This window comes from Brachycentrus maculatus, unplaced genomic scaffold (assembly GCF_059751285.1).
Source record: "Brachycentrus maculatus isolate JH-2025_06_01 unplaced genomic scaffold, ASM5975128v1 h1tg000315l, whole genome shotgun sequence".
Classification (NCBI taxonomy): Eukaryota; Metazoa; Arthropoda; class Insecta; order Trichoptera; family Brachycentridae; genus Brachycentrus; species Brachycentrus maculatus.
Window position 1 is genome coordinate 2,219,942 of NW_028281064.1, and position 16,282 is coordinate 2,236,223.

Genomic DNA, 16,282 nt, shown 5'->3' on the forward strand with positions numbered 1-16,282 from the left:
GGCGGGTCTGAGGAGATGCATGAAGAGGTGAAAAATGTTTGCAAATACAGAATGGTGTGGCGTTCTATTTTCTCTACCTTCCCCCTGTGGAGAAGCTTTGTGATGGTTAGTTTAGTTAGTTAATTTCATATTATTCATGGCGTTCTTACCTACTCCTAAAATCATAATAATAATATTTTGGCTTATGCTCAACTTCTGAGTCTATTTATGTAAATGAAATGTAACAACTATTTGACAACTACAAAAAATGTCCTACATTTCACTTGGTGTCTAATTATCATTCCATAGAACTGCTTAATTATTATTATTATTAGGAGTTCCAGGAAGTAAAATTAACATCTATAAATAGACTGTATGTTTAGCTATTTGGCATTTTGTAAGTGACATAAAACTTCTATAAAGATAAATTGCAACTAACATTTTTACTTGTTGTCATAAAGGCGATTCAGTTGGCTTAACCATGTACTCCGCATGCCTCCCGAGAGCCGCCATCAAGCTTACCTCTTTTACAAGGCATCAGGTTCGCACCACCTAGGATGATCACTGCTGACAATTCGTCGGCAGTTCTCGTCAGAACTTCAGGACACGGATCTGACTTGGGAGGATGCAAAGGAGCTGGCAGCGGACAGAAAAACCTGTAGACAGTTTGTGGACTCCACATGCTCCACTTAGGGGGGCGGATATGGTTTGATTTAATTAAAATTTTTATTATGCTTTGCCATAAACATATGTTCTTTTCGTGTTTTTCACTAAAATGAGTTAATATCTTGGTGGGCTTTATCATTTATAACTTCCACGAGTAATAAGAAAAATTATAGACATCATGAGTTTGCCAGAATAAATTTAGTTGTTTTAAACAGAAAATAAGTGCTGAGGGCATGTGAAAATAAATGTATATTAGGTGATTGTATGCTCAAAAATGATATACTGGTACGCTTCTGTGTGTAAACTTGTCGATTTCAGTTTTTAATCCTCATACTGCTGTGAATTTATTGTAATACTAAGGAACTACATATACTGTTTTTTTAGCATACTTTTTTTTACTGTATGTATGTGTATTTTGATGTAACTAATTTTATTTACACACACACACTTTTTTTTTCTTCAACTTCTTCATATTTGTATTTCTCTTTTTACCTTTCTTGTAAAAATCGTACGGGCGATGTAGATTAAATCAAATAAACAAATTTTGCCATAATATTGTCACCAACGATTAATAATATTGTTTTTCACTATTAGATTTCCTTATTACCAAGATGATTCTGAAAATTCAGATTGCAACAAATCTAAAATATTGTTTTTGCACAAATATCTAGCGAGATACGTAGGTACGCACCTACACACAAAGTTAGTCTGGTCGAGTGATTGTATGACGATCAGCCTGAATAACGGAACACGACTCAATAATAACTCGCGCGCGCGCACACACATGAACGATGATGATAAAATATATCATCAACACATAGACAAATTTGATAGAACAAATAAGAATTGCTTCTTGAGGTTACAATTTTCTAGTGCGTGATATTGTGTCATTTATGATTTGCCGACAATTGTTTACAAAATGTACCGTTTATTTAAAACCCAAAAAATGATCGGCCAGCGTTCTAACTGCTTACTCCGGACTAATTGTGAGTAATTTTCGGTGTCTGTATTTTTCAGTATTTTGACATTTCAACATGCTTTCATCATTGAATTCCTATTGTTTATATAATCGAAAATTAATAAACATCTATCAGTAAAACAAATTTCATATTCAATTCATTTTATTAAGACGATTGGAAGGTCCTTTTCTTCCGTTAATATATATTTTTTGACAACTTACAGATTCATGCTACTGTAATCAATGGAAACTCCAGAGACATGCAACACCATGTATAGTATCGAAATCCAAAATATCTCCTTACACAAGATATGCAAGTGTAGATCATTTTAATATTGACAATAATTTGAAGTTCCTTACTCCACTAAGCTCTAACGTCCTTTTGATCAGGCATTTCTCAGTTAGTAATGTTTACTTCGAGAGTGAGCCATTAAAACCTTCGTCTAAAGTTGAAGAAACAGTACAAACTCTTAAAAAGAAAAAAGAGACCGATGCAATCGAAGCAGAAACATCCTTAAAGAAAGTCCCCGTAAAGAAAACTTTAAAGCAGAAGATAGTAGATGAGCTACTGCACTACTATCACGGTTTTAGATTGCTGTTCATCGATATCAATGTGTCTAGAAAGTTATTAGGTAGAATTTTAAATGGAAAAACACTCACTAGAAGAGAGCACACACTGTTGGTTCGAACTACGGGTGACGTGTTTAGGTTAATACCGTTCTCAGTATTTATAATCGTACCTTTCATGGAATTCCTTCTTCCTGTCTTTATCAAGTTTTTCCCGGGCATGCTACCGTCCACGTTTGAGACCAATACCGAAAAAGAGGATAAAATGAGACAAGCCTTAAAAGTGAAATTGGAAATGGCCAAATTTTTGCAGCAAACTTTGGACCAGATGGCTCCGCAATCTAAAGACCATCAATCAGAGCTGGCTAAAGAGTTTACGGAGTTCTTCACGAAAATACGATCTACAGGAGAACAACCTACAAACGAGGAGATAATGCGGTTCGGCAAGTTGTTTGAGGATGAGATAACCTTGAACTCGTTGCACAGGCCGCAGTTGGTCGCTTTGTGCAGAGTATTGGAAGTGAACACAATAGGGACCAGCAATATTCTCCGGTTCAACTTGCGGATGAAGCTCAGAAGTCTGGCAGCGGATGACAAGATGATTGCCAAGGAAGGAGTGGCCAGCTTGTCCCTGTCCGAGTTGCAGCAGGCCTGCAGGGCTCGGGGAATGCGAGCGTACGGGATGCCGGAAGACAGACTGCGTTCCCAACTCGAGTCGTGGTTAGACCTGTCTCTGAATGAGAAAGTGCCGCCTTCCCTCTTGCTCTTGTCTCGCGCCCTCATGATACCTGAACATGTCCCGACATCAGACAAGCTGAAAGCCAGTATTTCTATTCTCCCAGAAAATATTGTCGTCTCTCAGAAAGCCGCTATCTCGGAGAAGGAAGGCACCATTGATAATAAGGTATATTTCATTTTAATTACGCATTATCATCAACCACTTAATGCTAGGGTTTTTTTATAAAAAGTTTTTATAAAAAAACAGGTATTTTAAAATGTCTTATTCAAAGTATATTCAATTTTCAAATGAAATATAACAATTTAAGCACATTTATTTTACAATTACGTATATAATATTTTGTACTCATTTATCGTCGAAAAAGTAATTGAAAAATACAAAATTGGAACACGTTTAGCGCGCGAGCGTGACTCATTCAAAAGTATCAAGCTATTAAATTGAAAATTTAGATATTTTTTGTTAGTGTTAAAAATTCAACAATAACTATTTAAGATCTTCAAATTTCCATTAAAATTAAAACTTTATGCACAGTATACTCTGAATTATTCTTATCTTATCTAGTAGATTAATTAAGGCTTATTTTAATAATTAAAATAATAATTTTTTATTTGATACCAAAATATCCTGACGACTTAGTGGTATACAAATAAATTTGCGGTGTGCAATGCAGGTTAAAAGGTTGCAGACTACTGAGTACATGTAATATTTTTTTTTTGTAAGATACATGTCATATAATGGATTATTATACGACACGTATCTTAACGCCTCTGTGGTGTAATGGTCATCACGCTCGGCTACCATATTGAAGGTCCCGGGTTCGATTCCTAGGGGGGGGGTCAAATAAATATAAGTGATTTTTTCACTCTAATATTTATTCAATATTACCCTGGACTGGTACCTGAAGTGGAGGGCTGATCACCTTTCCTTCATGAGTTAACAATCTAAATAACTCTGCGTCAATACGATTCAGTGCCCTATGCATCATTGGGTGCGGATAAGGTTTAAAAGAAAAATCTTAACAAAATTGGACTATTTATTATAATTGTTTTACAACATATCTCGCAGAACTTGAGATTGATAAAGATCAAATTTTTTTTTTTTTTTTTAATTACCTTACGTCCAAGTGACTCTGAAATCTAGCTACGGCTTATGCAACATCGTTTATCATGTCCCTACTCAGGCTTCAACTTTATAAGTTTCATAGCCTATGCCTACTTGTGAGTGGATTTACTCTTTATGTTTAAAATTACTATAATTTCATGTAATTTATGAGTTAAAATTCTAGGCAAAAACACTAGCAAACAATAAAATTTTTTGTTCTTGTTTATTTTATAGTGGTGTAAAGATCAAATTAATTGCTTCTTGTTTATTTTATAGTGGTGTTGACAAAATACTTAATGAAATTTCAGGCTAAAATCGAAGCCATCAAAGAGGAAGAGCGTAAGATTCAAGAAGAGAGACAGGAACAGAGGGAAGAGACGGCTCGACTCAAGGAAGAAGCCGCTGCCCAGGACAAGGCGCCGGTTATTAGTGCCGAAGAAACTCCACAGCTTGTTGATAAAGCTCCAATCATCTCTGCCCAAACTGAAAAGCCTAAGAAAGATGAAGGAATTTCAACTAAAGACATTGAAATCATTGAAGATGCTTTGGACAAACTTGGTATTGTATAATAATCTTATTGGTTTCGTAATATATGTATATGTATCTTTTTTTCACTGTCATCCTCATGACTGAGGGTCATGATCATCCTGTACTAGATCCCGACAGTTCATCAACATATTTCTGACGGGTGTTTTTTATGCCTGTGGACTGCTGGTAATGGGATTTGATCATTTTATACCGCATGCACCTTAGTTAAGACAAAGGAATTGGTACATAATATTAATATAAAAACATTAAATATGTAATTCCTTCTTTTCTGACTTTGAAATGAGGTCGGCGCAGGAGATAAATATACCTTTCCCATTCTTAAGCATCAATCAACCGAACCGTGTGAATCATAATCAAAAATTAATTTCTGGCAACAGAAAATAATGTCGATGCTAGATAAAATCAGATGTGATATATTAATAAAACCATATTTATCTCTGTAAAGTTGTTAAATAATGTCTTTGATTCATGAGAAGCTCTGACGAACCTTAAACGTATAAATATAGCGTATGATTGAGTGCTACCCGCTACATTCAACATCCTAATACATTGTGCGAACACTACAATTTTTAGTATTAATCAGTCTTGATAAAGAAGCGGTTAGCTTCGAAACCGGTAGACATTATAATTAAGTTATAATAAAGTATTTATATTGATTTTAAAACAAAGTTACATTTCAATTATAAAATGGAAAATCACAAAATTAGTGCTTCAAATATAAATTAAATTATTTTAATTATACTACAATTATATCGTACTTTTATAGCACTACAATTGCACGCATATATGATGCACATGTGAAGACTATATCATTTTTTGTTGTATTTCTCAATGCTGATGAAAATAAATTATATTACTATATATTTTTATTTTTAGGTAAAAATAAGAAAAAACTACTTCTGGAGAAAGAGGAACTTGCTGATTTGAAGGAGGAAATGGCAGATTATCAAGAAGATGTGCAGGAATTGAAGGAAATGAGTAAAATTGATCAATTAAAACTTAAGGAAACAAAGGGTGCTAGGAGGTACGTCATTAAGTATTCCATTAAACATGTGATTCTCAATAAATATGTGTAAATATCTCAGAAAAGTATAATTGAATTTAAAAAAATATTATGTATTAGAAGAAAAATTATTATTTACCTCTCCTTGTAAAAAATGCACCTTCTCTAATAACTTTTAAGAGAGAGAGGCTTTCCTCTAATAACTTTTTTTTCACCTCATCACTTTCTATCATTAGAATCCTAACTGTCCATCAAACCTCCTACCTCCTTCCCTAAACTCCCTGTTTCCTTTGCCTCCTTATTATCATCACCTTTTAATTAATGTTTTTTAAAATGTTCAAGTACTATCTACCCTCTGATTGCAAACAGCTATATATGGTATCAAACGTTTTGACCAATATCTCTAGTCATTTTTTGGTTGTTTGGAAGATATTGCTTTATAGCAATAAGCCCGCCAACGTACTAATTTATTATGTGTACATGAAGTTTAAATAAATAAAAAGATCTTCCATTTGCACACCCACTGTCTGATTTTTGTTTTTTATTGTTGCTAAATGTTTTGTTTTCTTTCAGATTGTATAATAAAGTTAATTCGATGATTTCGAAACTGGATTCTGTTCTCACAAACTTAGAGAAAGAAAAGGTTAAACATAAAGACGATATTAAAGAGACAGAACCAGAGAAACTCAAGGCGAGTGAAGAAGAGTTAGTGCATATAGAGGATTTGATGACGGCAATTAAGAAAATACAAGACGTACCTGACGAATCGAAAATGGCCCAAATTCAACACATTCTAGGCAGACTAGATGATGATTTTGATGGTCAGCTCAAGGTTGATGATGTTCTCAAGGTAAGAAATTCTATTTATTAACCGGATCCACGCGGCTCGCATAAGCGTATGTGTTTTAACAAGACATGCCCCATACGCGGCTGACATAAGCGTTTGTGATTTCACTTTGCTCCAAGTTTCGAACCACAGTTCAACTTGGAGGAATTTTTTCATGGTGTGGAACTTTGGATAAAATAATACGTCAATCCTCGGCCTTATGACATCTGTTGAAATATCTGACTAATAATTTGTAACATCACAAGGATAAATAAAACAACAGATCCCTGATTTTTCTTGCGGTCGGTAATTTGTCCGCGCCATAATCATGCCCTATATCTGTCTCACTCTCGACGCTACGCATCGCCAGTGGGTAAGAGTGACACACGATGCGTGCTTTGATTTATTTATGTTACGATCTAATTTGTTTATATTACGATATATTTCAAGAATAATGTGACACACGTGTATTATAGAGTACCAAAAAGGCACAATGAATCCCATTGAACGTTTTTGTTTAGGAAAATAAATCGTTTCATAACTAAATACATGATAAAAGTAATCATTTAAAAAACGGCAAAATACAGCCGCGCACGAGCGTCTCTTAGGAACAAAGTTAACGCGTTTAAAAGGTTAATATCTTCAATTTTTCTTTGATGTCCTGTTTGGTTGTCCTATCTGCCAGAGAAACAAAAAACAAAATACATTGAATCCCAGATTTTATGTCCCCAGCTTTAACATTTTCACGCCAATGGCGTGTAATTTTTCAGTCCTGATATATTTTTGCACATTTATTACCCGCATTTACGTTTTTTTCCCCCAGTTTACGTCGAAAATATCGTGTCATTAAATTTTTTACTTGATCTGTAATGCTTTTTTTTTGTTGACATTATTCGCAATCATCATTTTTGTGCAGTTTTTTTACATTTCTTGTTTATTTTATTCGTTAAGTCATTACAATTTTTACCAAAAAATGAAATTTGAAATGTCTTTTTTTCAAAACCCCGCACTTGACATTTTCCCTCCATTTAAGTTTTTTTTTTCAGTCCCTTCAACTTAAAATAGGGGTTTCACTGTAGTATTTTTGAACTCGTATGTGATTTGCTACTTGTCACATGGAATACGTGAAGTTTCAGAAAATCAAATGTAATATAGATGTTTAGCAGAAAATAGTGAATGTTGTGCGGCGTATAAAGTATATACATATATGGATGTTAAATCACGGGCAGAATGGTAAATGTTACATAGTGTATTTAAGTGTTGTTACACAGTGTAATTTATCAAAAAAGTTTGAGATAACTCTGTTGAAATATCTTAAAATCTGAATAATGAAGATACTCAACAAAATTACGGCACTAATTCAGTCAAGTCCACATCCCTGCCCCTCCGCCGACGAACCAGTGCCGTCTACGTCCGTACGGGTACGGACCTACTCGGATATCTCCGCCAGTTCGGCTCGTACGCTCGTACCTAAGCTCCCCGCAAGCCCCTCTCCGCCCTGCCCCGCCGTCGTTGGCGGCCCAGTGGCGTCCGAGCCGAGCCGCTCGGAAATCTCCGCTAAGGTTCGGCAGCCACGTGCGGCTCCGCGCATGCGCGCTGGGGACGCTATGCCCGCGATGTCAACAAATACCAAAATGACAACTCGCGGCATGTCAAAGGCGGCGAATGCTAAGAAAGTCACGATGCCAGATGTCAGCGTCCAACAGTCGGACAGCGCCGAAGATACCCTGACGTCGGAGGCGATCCTTCCAGCAACTCAAGTCCTTCCTCCTGATGAAACATGGAAGATAGTGGAAAATAAGAGGCGTGTCGTCGTTCGAGGTACCTTGGGGAAGCGGAGAGAAGATGAAAAAATGAAATTTTATCACTTCTATCCGTTTCACAAGGACACGACGGCCGACGACATGTCTGCTTATTTAACGTCACTGGTGAGTACCGCCTCATTTAATGTAACCAAAATTAAATCGCGGGGTGACTACTCGTCATTTAAAGTCGGGTTAGATAAAAAAAATATTTCAAAAATTTTGCATAGCGACAATTGGCCGCGTAAATCTTTTATTAAAGAGTGGGAGACAAAACCGCGAGATGCGCCGCGCCTTCCCTCAGTAAAGTGACTAGTTCGCGATAATGCGAAAGATGTTAAATTGAATTTTTACTATATGAATGTTCGAGGATTGAAGACAAAATGCGTAGAATTCTACAACAGTGTTTCGGCCAGTGACCTTGATGTCATAGCACTAACCGAGACCTGGTTAAACGCTGGCGTTTTTGATTCCGAACTTTTTGATAGTAACTTTACAATAGTAAGACGAGACCGCGGTGGCCACAGGCAGGGTGGAGGGTGTTTATTGGCTGTGAGAAATAGAGAAAACTTGCAAGTCGAGCGTTTTTCTATTTTGGAAACGTCCAATGAAGATCTTTGGGTAAAACTTACATGCGATCTCGATATTACGTTCATCTGCGTATTATATTTTCCTCCGGCGAGTGAGACTGAAGTATATCGATTGTTCTTCGACAAGGTACTGTCCAGTTTAGAGCTACTTCAAGGTAGAAATATTATTATATTGGGTGATTTTAACCTACAGTCGGCAAGAAATATTACAAGTGTAGAAGATGACCTCACTTTTCTGTGCTCGATGTTGGGTCTCACACAGTATAATAATATTTTGAACTTTAAAAGTAGAACTTTGGATTTAGTGTTTAGTAGAAGGGCGATTGATGTACTTCGATCATTATCACCTCTTACGAGAGAAGATAATTACCACCCCGCACTTGAATTTTGTTACAATCCGATTGCAGATCGCCCCAATCGATCCAGAGTTCCCGGGGAGGGTACGGTTCGTCGGAGGGGCTGGAACTTCCACAAAGGCGACTTCGGCCAGCTATATTACCTCATGGACGGTATCGATTGGGGAGATCTGTATAACAAATCGGATGTAAACGAGGCGGTACAATATTTTTATTATACTGTTGAATGTGTATTTGATTCCTGCTTCCCTAGAAGATCTCAGGCTGCTGGTGGAAGGCGATATCCGAAGTGGTTTTCTAGGGATATTATTAGAGACATACAGACTAAGCATTTCTATCATAAGAAATGGAAAGCTTCTGGCTGCCACAGTGATTATGAGATGTTTGGACGTTACAGATCTGTCGTGAGACGTAGCATTCGATTAGCATACCGGGAGTTCATTACCAGCATGGAAAATGGTATTCTTCAGGATCCAAATACTTTTTGGGACTACATAAAGTCTCAAAAGGCGGATGGTGGGAATATTAACTCCATGACGTGGGGTGAAAAAATAGTACGGGGTGCAGACATTGCCGAGGCGTTTGCAGGTCATTTTAAGACTGTATATAGTAATGAACCTCCGCTTCTTGATATTAGCATTGCCAAGAAATGTTCGCCGACCGGTGCGCAGTTTATTGATGTTTGTAATATCAATGAGAAAGATGTGGCCGACACTATAAAAAAATTAAGTAACACTAATTCTCTTGGTCCAGATTTCATTCCAACTTTCTTCCTAAAAGGCTGCGTGGATTTGATTAAAAGACCACTTTGTTTTTTGTATAATCTTTCAGTGAATACAGGGGTCTTCCCGGAAACATGGAAGATGTCAAAGGTTACTCCTATACATAAGAGTGGCTCTAAGTCATCCGTAGAAAATTATAGACCTGTAGCTGTTCTTTCTGCACCAGCTAAGGTATTTGAAATCATAATAAGTAAAATCGTCGCTTCCCGAGTAGAGCCGTTTATAATTGATGAACAACATGGATTCAGGAAAGGCCGATCGGTTGAAACAAATCTGATGGTTTTTACGAATTACGTCACAGAAGCTCTAGACGCGGGACATCAGGTCGACTGTTCATATAATGACTTCGCCAAGGCCTTTGATACAGTCAACCATGATGTCTTATTGAAGAGGCTGTATGAGATCGGTTTCTCGGATGGTATGCTAAAATTAATGGCGAGCTACCTTCAAAACAGAAACCAATACGTCTCCTACGGTCTATTTGCGTCAGAGTCCTTCAATACTTTCTCGGGTGTCCCGCAAGGTTCTAACCTGGGTCCATTATTGTTTTCTATTTTCATTAATAATATCAAGAATGTAATTTTAAACTCACGGTTTTTGTTATTTGCGGATGACCTAAAGCTTTTCTTAAAGGTGACAACTTTTGACGATTTTCGTCTTCTCCAAGCAGATATATCAAATATATGTGAATGGGGAAGACGAAACAAATTAATGTTTAATGTTTCCAAGTGTTCGATCACGTCTTTCACTAGGGCCCAAAAAACATTATTTTATCGCTACAAAATGAACGACCAAAATCTGATGCGAGCATCGAATGTTAGGGATCTGGGCGTTAGATTTGTGAGCACCCTGACATTTCACGATCATATAGAGGCAGTCAGTAGTAATGCATTGAAAATGCTAGGATTTGTTCTGCGTACTGCCAGGGTTTTCGAAAATACCCGCGTGCTGAGAACTCTTTATAACTCCTTGGTGCGAAGTAGACTCGAGAGTGGCTCGATGATCTGGGGGCCACACGAGCTTAAGTACTCTCTTATGGTAGAGAAAGTCCAAAAGAAGTTTTTGAGGTATCTCTACATGAGAGAGTACGGCTATTATCCTTGGCTCTACCCGACCCAGTTTCTCCAGGGTATGCTTGGCTACAATAGTTTAGAGACTAGAAGGAATGCGTATTTGATTACGCATTTTTATCGATTGTTGCGCGGTATGATCGATAATCCTGAAATTATCCAGAGCATTGGTCTGTATGTTCCCGATAGTTACCTAAGACAGCGTCGGCATAGATTGTTTCAGATTCCTATACACAGGACCAACCTGCCGATGGTTATGCCTGTAGGAAGAGCTACCGCTATGTTGAACAATATCACATTGGATATTGATCTGTTCCATGTGTCCGAAGGAGTTTTCCGAAGCGAGATTCTTCTACACATTTAACAAGAGTCTTCTTGTGTAATTTTTAATTTGTTTTTTTAATATATACGCCTTAAATGTTTGTTTGTAATGTATATATTAATTATTGAATAAATTGAATTGAATTGAATTGAATTGAATCCATACAAATTCTAAAATTGCTTCTGTTTTATCCTTAATTTTTTCCTACCTTCAAAATTTTCAAAAATAATTTTCACAGTATAAAACTGTCAATTACTCTTAAGTAAAATATATCTTTTATATACACAATATGTCGATACTTACATCCAAATACAATTTTATTACAAATTTACATTACATTACAAATTTATTTGCTCATTTTTATGGTTTTGATGAATCTATTTCTTGGTTTTCCAGGTTATTGAGGCGATCGGGAAAGAAAATGTACACCTTTCACAGGATCAAGTTGGTGAACTGATAGAGTTACTGGACAAAGAGGAAGTAATCGATGTTGAAAACAAAATTCAAAAAGCCTTGCAGAAAGAAATGGACCAAGAGAAGATTGAAAAGGAACAGAAAACACAGAAAAAAAGCAAAGAAACCTCGGAAGAGGCGTCAACTGGTCTACAAAACATGGTTAGTCCGTTAATAATTTTATAAAGTAAACACCAATATATCTTTGTAGGTTTATTTTTAAATTGGCTAATTTTTAACTCAAGTAAAAAAAAATCAATATTTGAAGCACCAACTTTTTTGATTTTTCCATTTTATAAATTAAAAAAGTTTTTTTTTTAAATCACCATATATTTAATCAATATAACTCGTATTGTTGATCGGTTTTGAAGCAGAAAGCTTTTCTTCTTCTGTGTGTATCATGTCAGGTTTCCCTGACGTCGACCATCACTTGAGAGTAACTGTCCTTGTCTTGGGCAACTCCAAACTGCTTTTTAAGAATAGTAAATACTAAAAACCATCTACTATTTAAATATTAAATGGTTGGCAGGGCTTGGATAGGAATCTCGGGCCATTTTTTGTGAAAATTTGCTTCCAAGTAGGTTGACATCATAAATAATTTATTATAAGTTTTAAGAAATTTATAAGTTTTTTTGAATTAATTAAAATAGACATATGATATTTTTGTTCATTAAACTTCTGTAATACTTCTCCCCGGATTCAGCCGATGAAAAGAGGGCTGAAAGTTCAATAAGCTAGACTTTTAATCCTTCCCGGTCCCCCAAAATTAAAAAAAAAAAATCTAGGTAGACAGTTACATTCCAATTAGAAAAAAACTTTTGTCCTCTGCTCCTTGTTGTAATAGATACGAGTGACAAAAATGTAAGCTTGGAATTTAAATAAATAATACTAATGATGAAAAAATGTCAAATAACAAATGTCAAATGAGATTCGACCTTGGACCAATAAGGGTTAATACACTACAGGCATTATAACCTAAAAAAACCATATCTGTGATTTAAATTTATATATTTAAAAAAAAATCCTTTCAATGCCTTGTACAAAAGATAAATTCAGTTGTGCAAGCACAAATATTAGATAAATTATTGAACAAATTTTTAGGCCAATGAAAATCTTTTGAAGGAGGCGGAAAAGCAAAAGGCTCTCCAGGAAGCCATTGAGAAGCAAAAGGAGAAGATTTTACCGCAAGTTGAACCACCAGAAGTGGCCAAACCCGCTATTGAGGACCCCAAACAGGAATCCTCCAAGGGACCGGCTAAAGGACTTTAACTTGTTAATACACGCTTATATTTCTGTGTCATAAAGGTAATGGGTAGAAGCTATCTCAAGCAAATTTTATATTTTAAAAATTTATTCATAGCAATCTATTTTGACTGTGCATATTGTTTTTTTTTTTTTTAATTTCAAGATTTCTATTGAGCTTTTTTAACTCTTACCACTCTGTAGGCCAGACATTCTGGCCCGTATGATTCTAGTAGGCAGTTCCGTGGGCCACAATATCTGGCCCTGCGCAGGTATAACTTTAATCACCGATTTCTCTATCACCCAAGTATATTCTACCAAAAAAATATTTCAGATAAATACAGTTAATCTTAATTAACATGGTCATACAAATTGGCAGACAGATGTCCCAAAATTAGGGAACCAAAATATTTATTTTAATGGTAGAAAAACGTCGCATTTTTTTGATCAGAGTAGCTGATCAGTTATAAGAAAAAATTGTCAGAGTGGAAAAGGTTAATAATGCTCTTAGTACTTATTGCACTCTTTATTTTAGACTTAACATTTTTTATGAAATAGTATTAACCTTTAAATGCATATTGTTGCAATTGCGCAGCAATAATTTCACATCAGTTGAAACATCCTTTAGTCGCCTGGATTTATTATAATTCACACTGTTTCATATTCATCACACACCTAGGTGTTAGAATTAAGTCAGCCTTTTATAACTAGAGGGCGCTGTGAGTACTTTCTTGACACTTTATTATTGTTGTCAGAGAATTTTTTTAAATTTAAAAAATCATGCTTTTAAGGGTTAATGTTATTGGATTTGGAGTTTTAATAATTCTTCCGAATAAACCTAAACATAAACTCTTAACCGTACTGTATGTTTGTCAATGTAAAGCTTATAATTTTTATGAGATATATATTATTTTACCAAGTAAAATACATTATTTCGAGTATGAAAAAATGGGCGAATAATAATATTATTATTTCAAAATCAATTTCAAAATAATAATTGCAATAAGCAAATAAAGTAATTATTTATTCCTATATTTTAAAAGTTTTTACTCAGGTTTTTAATGTTTTAAAGTGCACAAACCTGTATTTTTACTGTTATATGATTATGTCATTATATGATTATGTCATATGTAATTCATATTAATTTTGACCTGTAAATATTTCTGAAAGATTAGCTTGGTTAATTAAATTTATTAATTTTTAAATATGTGCAGTCAAACTTACCAGTCAGTGAATATTGGCTGTTTCATTTAAAGAAATCAGGATAATTTTTTATTTATTATAGTATCTAGAGATAGTTGTCAAATGCTTACATCATACAATGACTTCTCTTGCTTTTTAATGTCAGTGATCTTTAGTGATATATAATTAATATTTATTTTAATCATTGGTGTATGCTGTAACACTAAAATAAAGCGGCTTGAGTAAAAAAAAATTATTAATACATATACTCCATGGCAGTTTTTAGCTATTTTTTGCATCGTAGTTAAAAATCAATTATATATTTAAGTGTGGATTAGAATTGATTAAAATTACATAATATAATTCAAATCTTAAGACAATCGTTTTGGCTTGAATTTTGAATATAGTCTCTACTTTTGTTTTAAAATAACTGCTATGAAAACTTTGAATAATATATATTTTTTTCAAAACACAAAATAGAGATACTTTCATTTAAAAATCAATATGAGTGTCAACACTGATTAAATGAATAACTTTTGTTTTTATTTTTAATGTTTCTTTAATCAAAGTCCTTAGATACATCTTTAAAAATTTTGTATTGTATAAAATGTAAACACACTCTCAACAAATCATTCTACAAATGAATACACCTTAACATTAAATAATAATTCAGATTTTGAATTAAATATTTACTTTATTATGTGTGTGTGCTATTTTACAGATCTCAAGACAGTCTGCAAGGATATAATATGAAAACCATGTAATCAGAATAAATTTATTAAAATCACGAGTATCCTATGGGAAAAGGTTAATATATTTTTTATAATAGACACTATATTTGCAGCTGAAGAACGCTCAATAAAGTTCAAGGACATAATGCAATATTGATTTCTAACATGGCGTATAAAATAAATATGTAAATATGTACATCTAATGTAATCCATTTTAGAAGCTTACAGATATCTTTCTTTTTGTGACATCTATGTCAATGCAGAAAATGCACTTATGTATATCGTACAAAACATTTTTCCAATTGTATGTATAGTTTATAATGTGAATTAAAATTAGTTTTAAAAACGTTTCCCCGTACTACTATTCATCTTAAAATACCTCCGTGTTCTCACGCAAATCATAATAAGGATGTTTTATGTACTGTTTAGGACATTCCCTCGTACGTTTTGTGAGAAATAAAAATAACAAAATCATTACCGCTTGTCAAAAAATTCCTTACTTCTTTTAAGTACCCAGACAGTTTTTGAGTGTTTAACACTATTTGCATATGTATCTTAAGTGTGAGGTAAAAAATCTTCAATTGTACGTGGGCTCTGCCATGATGACAATAATACAATGCGAGGTTTACAGAGGGCAAATTTATATTTTTTAATCATGTATTACGTTTACTTTTTTTAAACTGGAAGTAGGAAATTCTAAAAAAATGCTTGTTTGTCTCGTGGATATTTGGCATTTTGGATTTACGATTGTTTACCTCACATCTGCCAATATTATATTCACCTTTAAAATCTGATGATTGTATCCATATACACAACCTAATATTCGATGATAAGTCAAATTTTAAAACATTGTGATGCTATTTAATTAAACCTTAGTATATAGAGTTTATAGAATTTATTTTTCTGTTTGTATTATACATTATGTAATGAACAGGTGCTTGTGATTCGTTTATAAATAGGACAATACAGCATTATATTTTTTATAATAGTTCAAAACTTAGCAAATTGAAATGAGTATTAATTGCGTATTCATTAAGTGTCTGTATTTTCTGTTGAATACTTACACCTTTTCTATGGTTTTGGGCTTTTCTGCCAGTTATCTCTGTTCATTCATCGAAGCATTTTTAAATGTGTTAAAAAAATATCAAATGCATTAATTTTTTTGTTTGTTAATACGGTCCTGTTATTTAGAATTATGAGTATAAAACTTCCTATATCCGTTTTTGTAATTTAAAAATACAGAAACTTTTTGGAATTGGTATTTCATTTTAACCTTTTATCATACCTTATTGAGTTTACATTCAGAAAGGATTATTAGAAATAAAATACTGGAGTTACTACATTATATTTCGAAACTTGGTCAG

At 34.3% G+C, this 16,282-nt stretch overlaps 1 protein-coding gene across 2 annotated transcripts; it reads left to right on the plus strand.

Annotated features, from left to right (window-relative positions):
• Positions 1-1,457: 1,457 nt before the first annotated feature.
• Letm1 (Leucine zipper and EF-hand containing transmembrane protein 1) lies at positions 1,458-16,173 on the plus strand. Of its 2 annotated transcripts, none has more exons than XM_088268162.1 (8): positions 1,458-1,631; positions 1,828-3,074; positions 4,319-4,568; positions 5,436-5,583; positions 6,136-6,412; positions 11,707-11,925; positions 12,865-13,068; positions 14,909-16,173. In XM_088268162.1, exons 1-7 carry the CDS (start codon positions 1,565-1,567, stop codon positions 13,030-13,032), a joined length of 2,376 nt encoding a protein of 791 aa, XP_088124288.1. In that variant the 5' UTR covers positions 1,458-1,564; the 3' UTR covers positions 13,033-13,068; positions 14,909-16,173. The 2 variants fall into 2 exon arrangements, with proteins under 2 accessions (XP_088124288.1, XP_088124289.1); XM_088268163.1 differs by having other exon boundaries at positions 12,886-13,068.
• Positions 16,174-16,282: the final 109 nt, after the last annotated feature.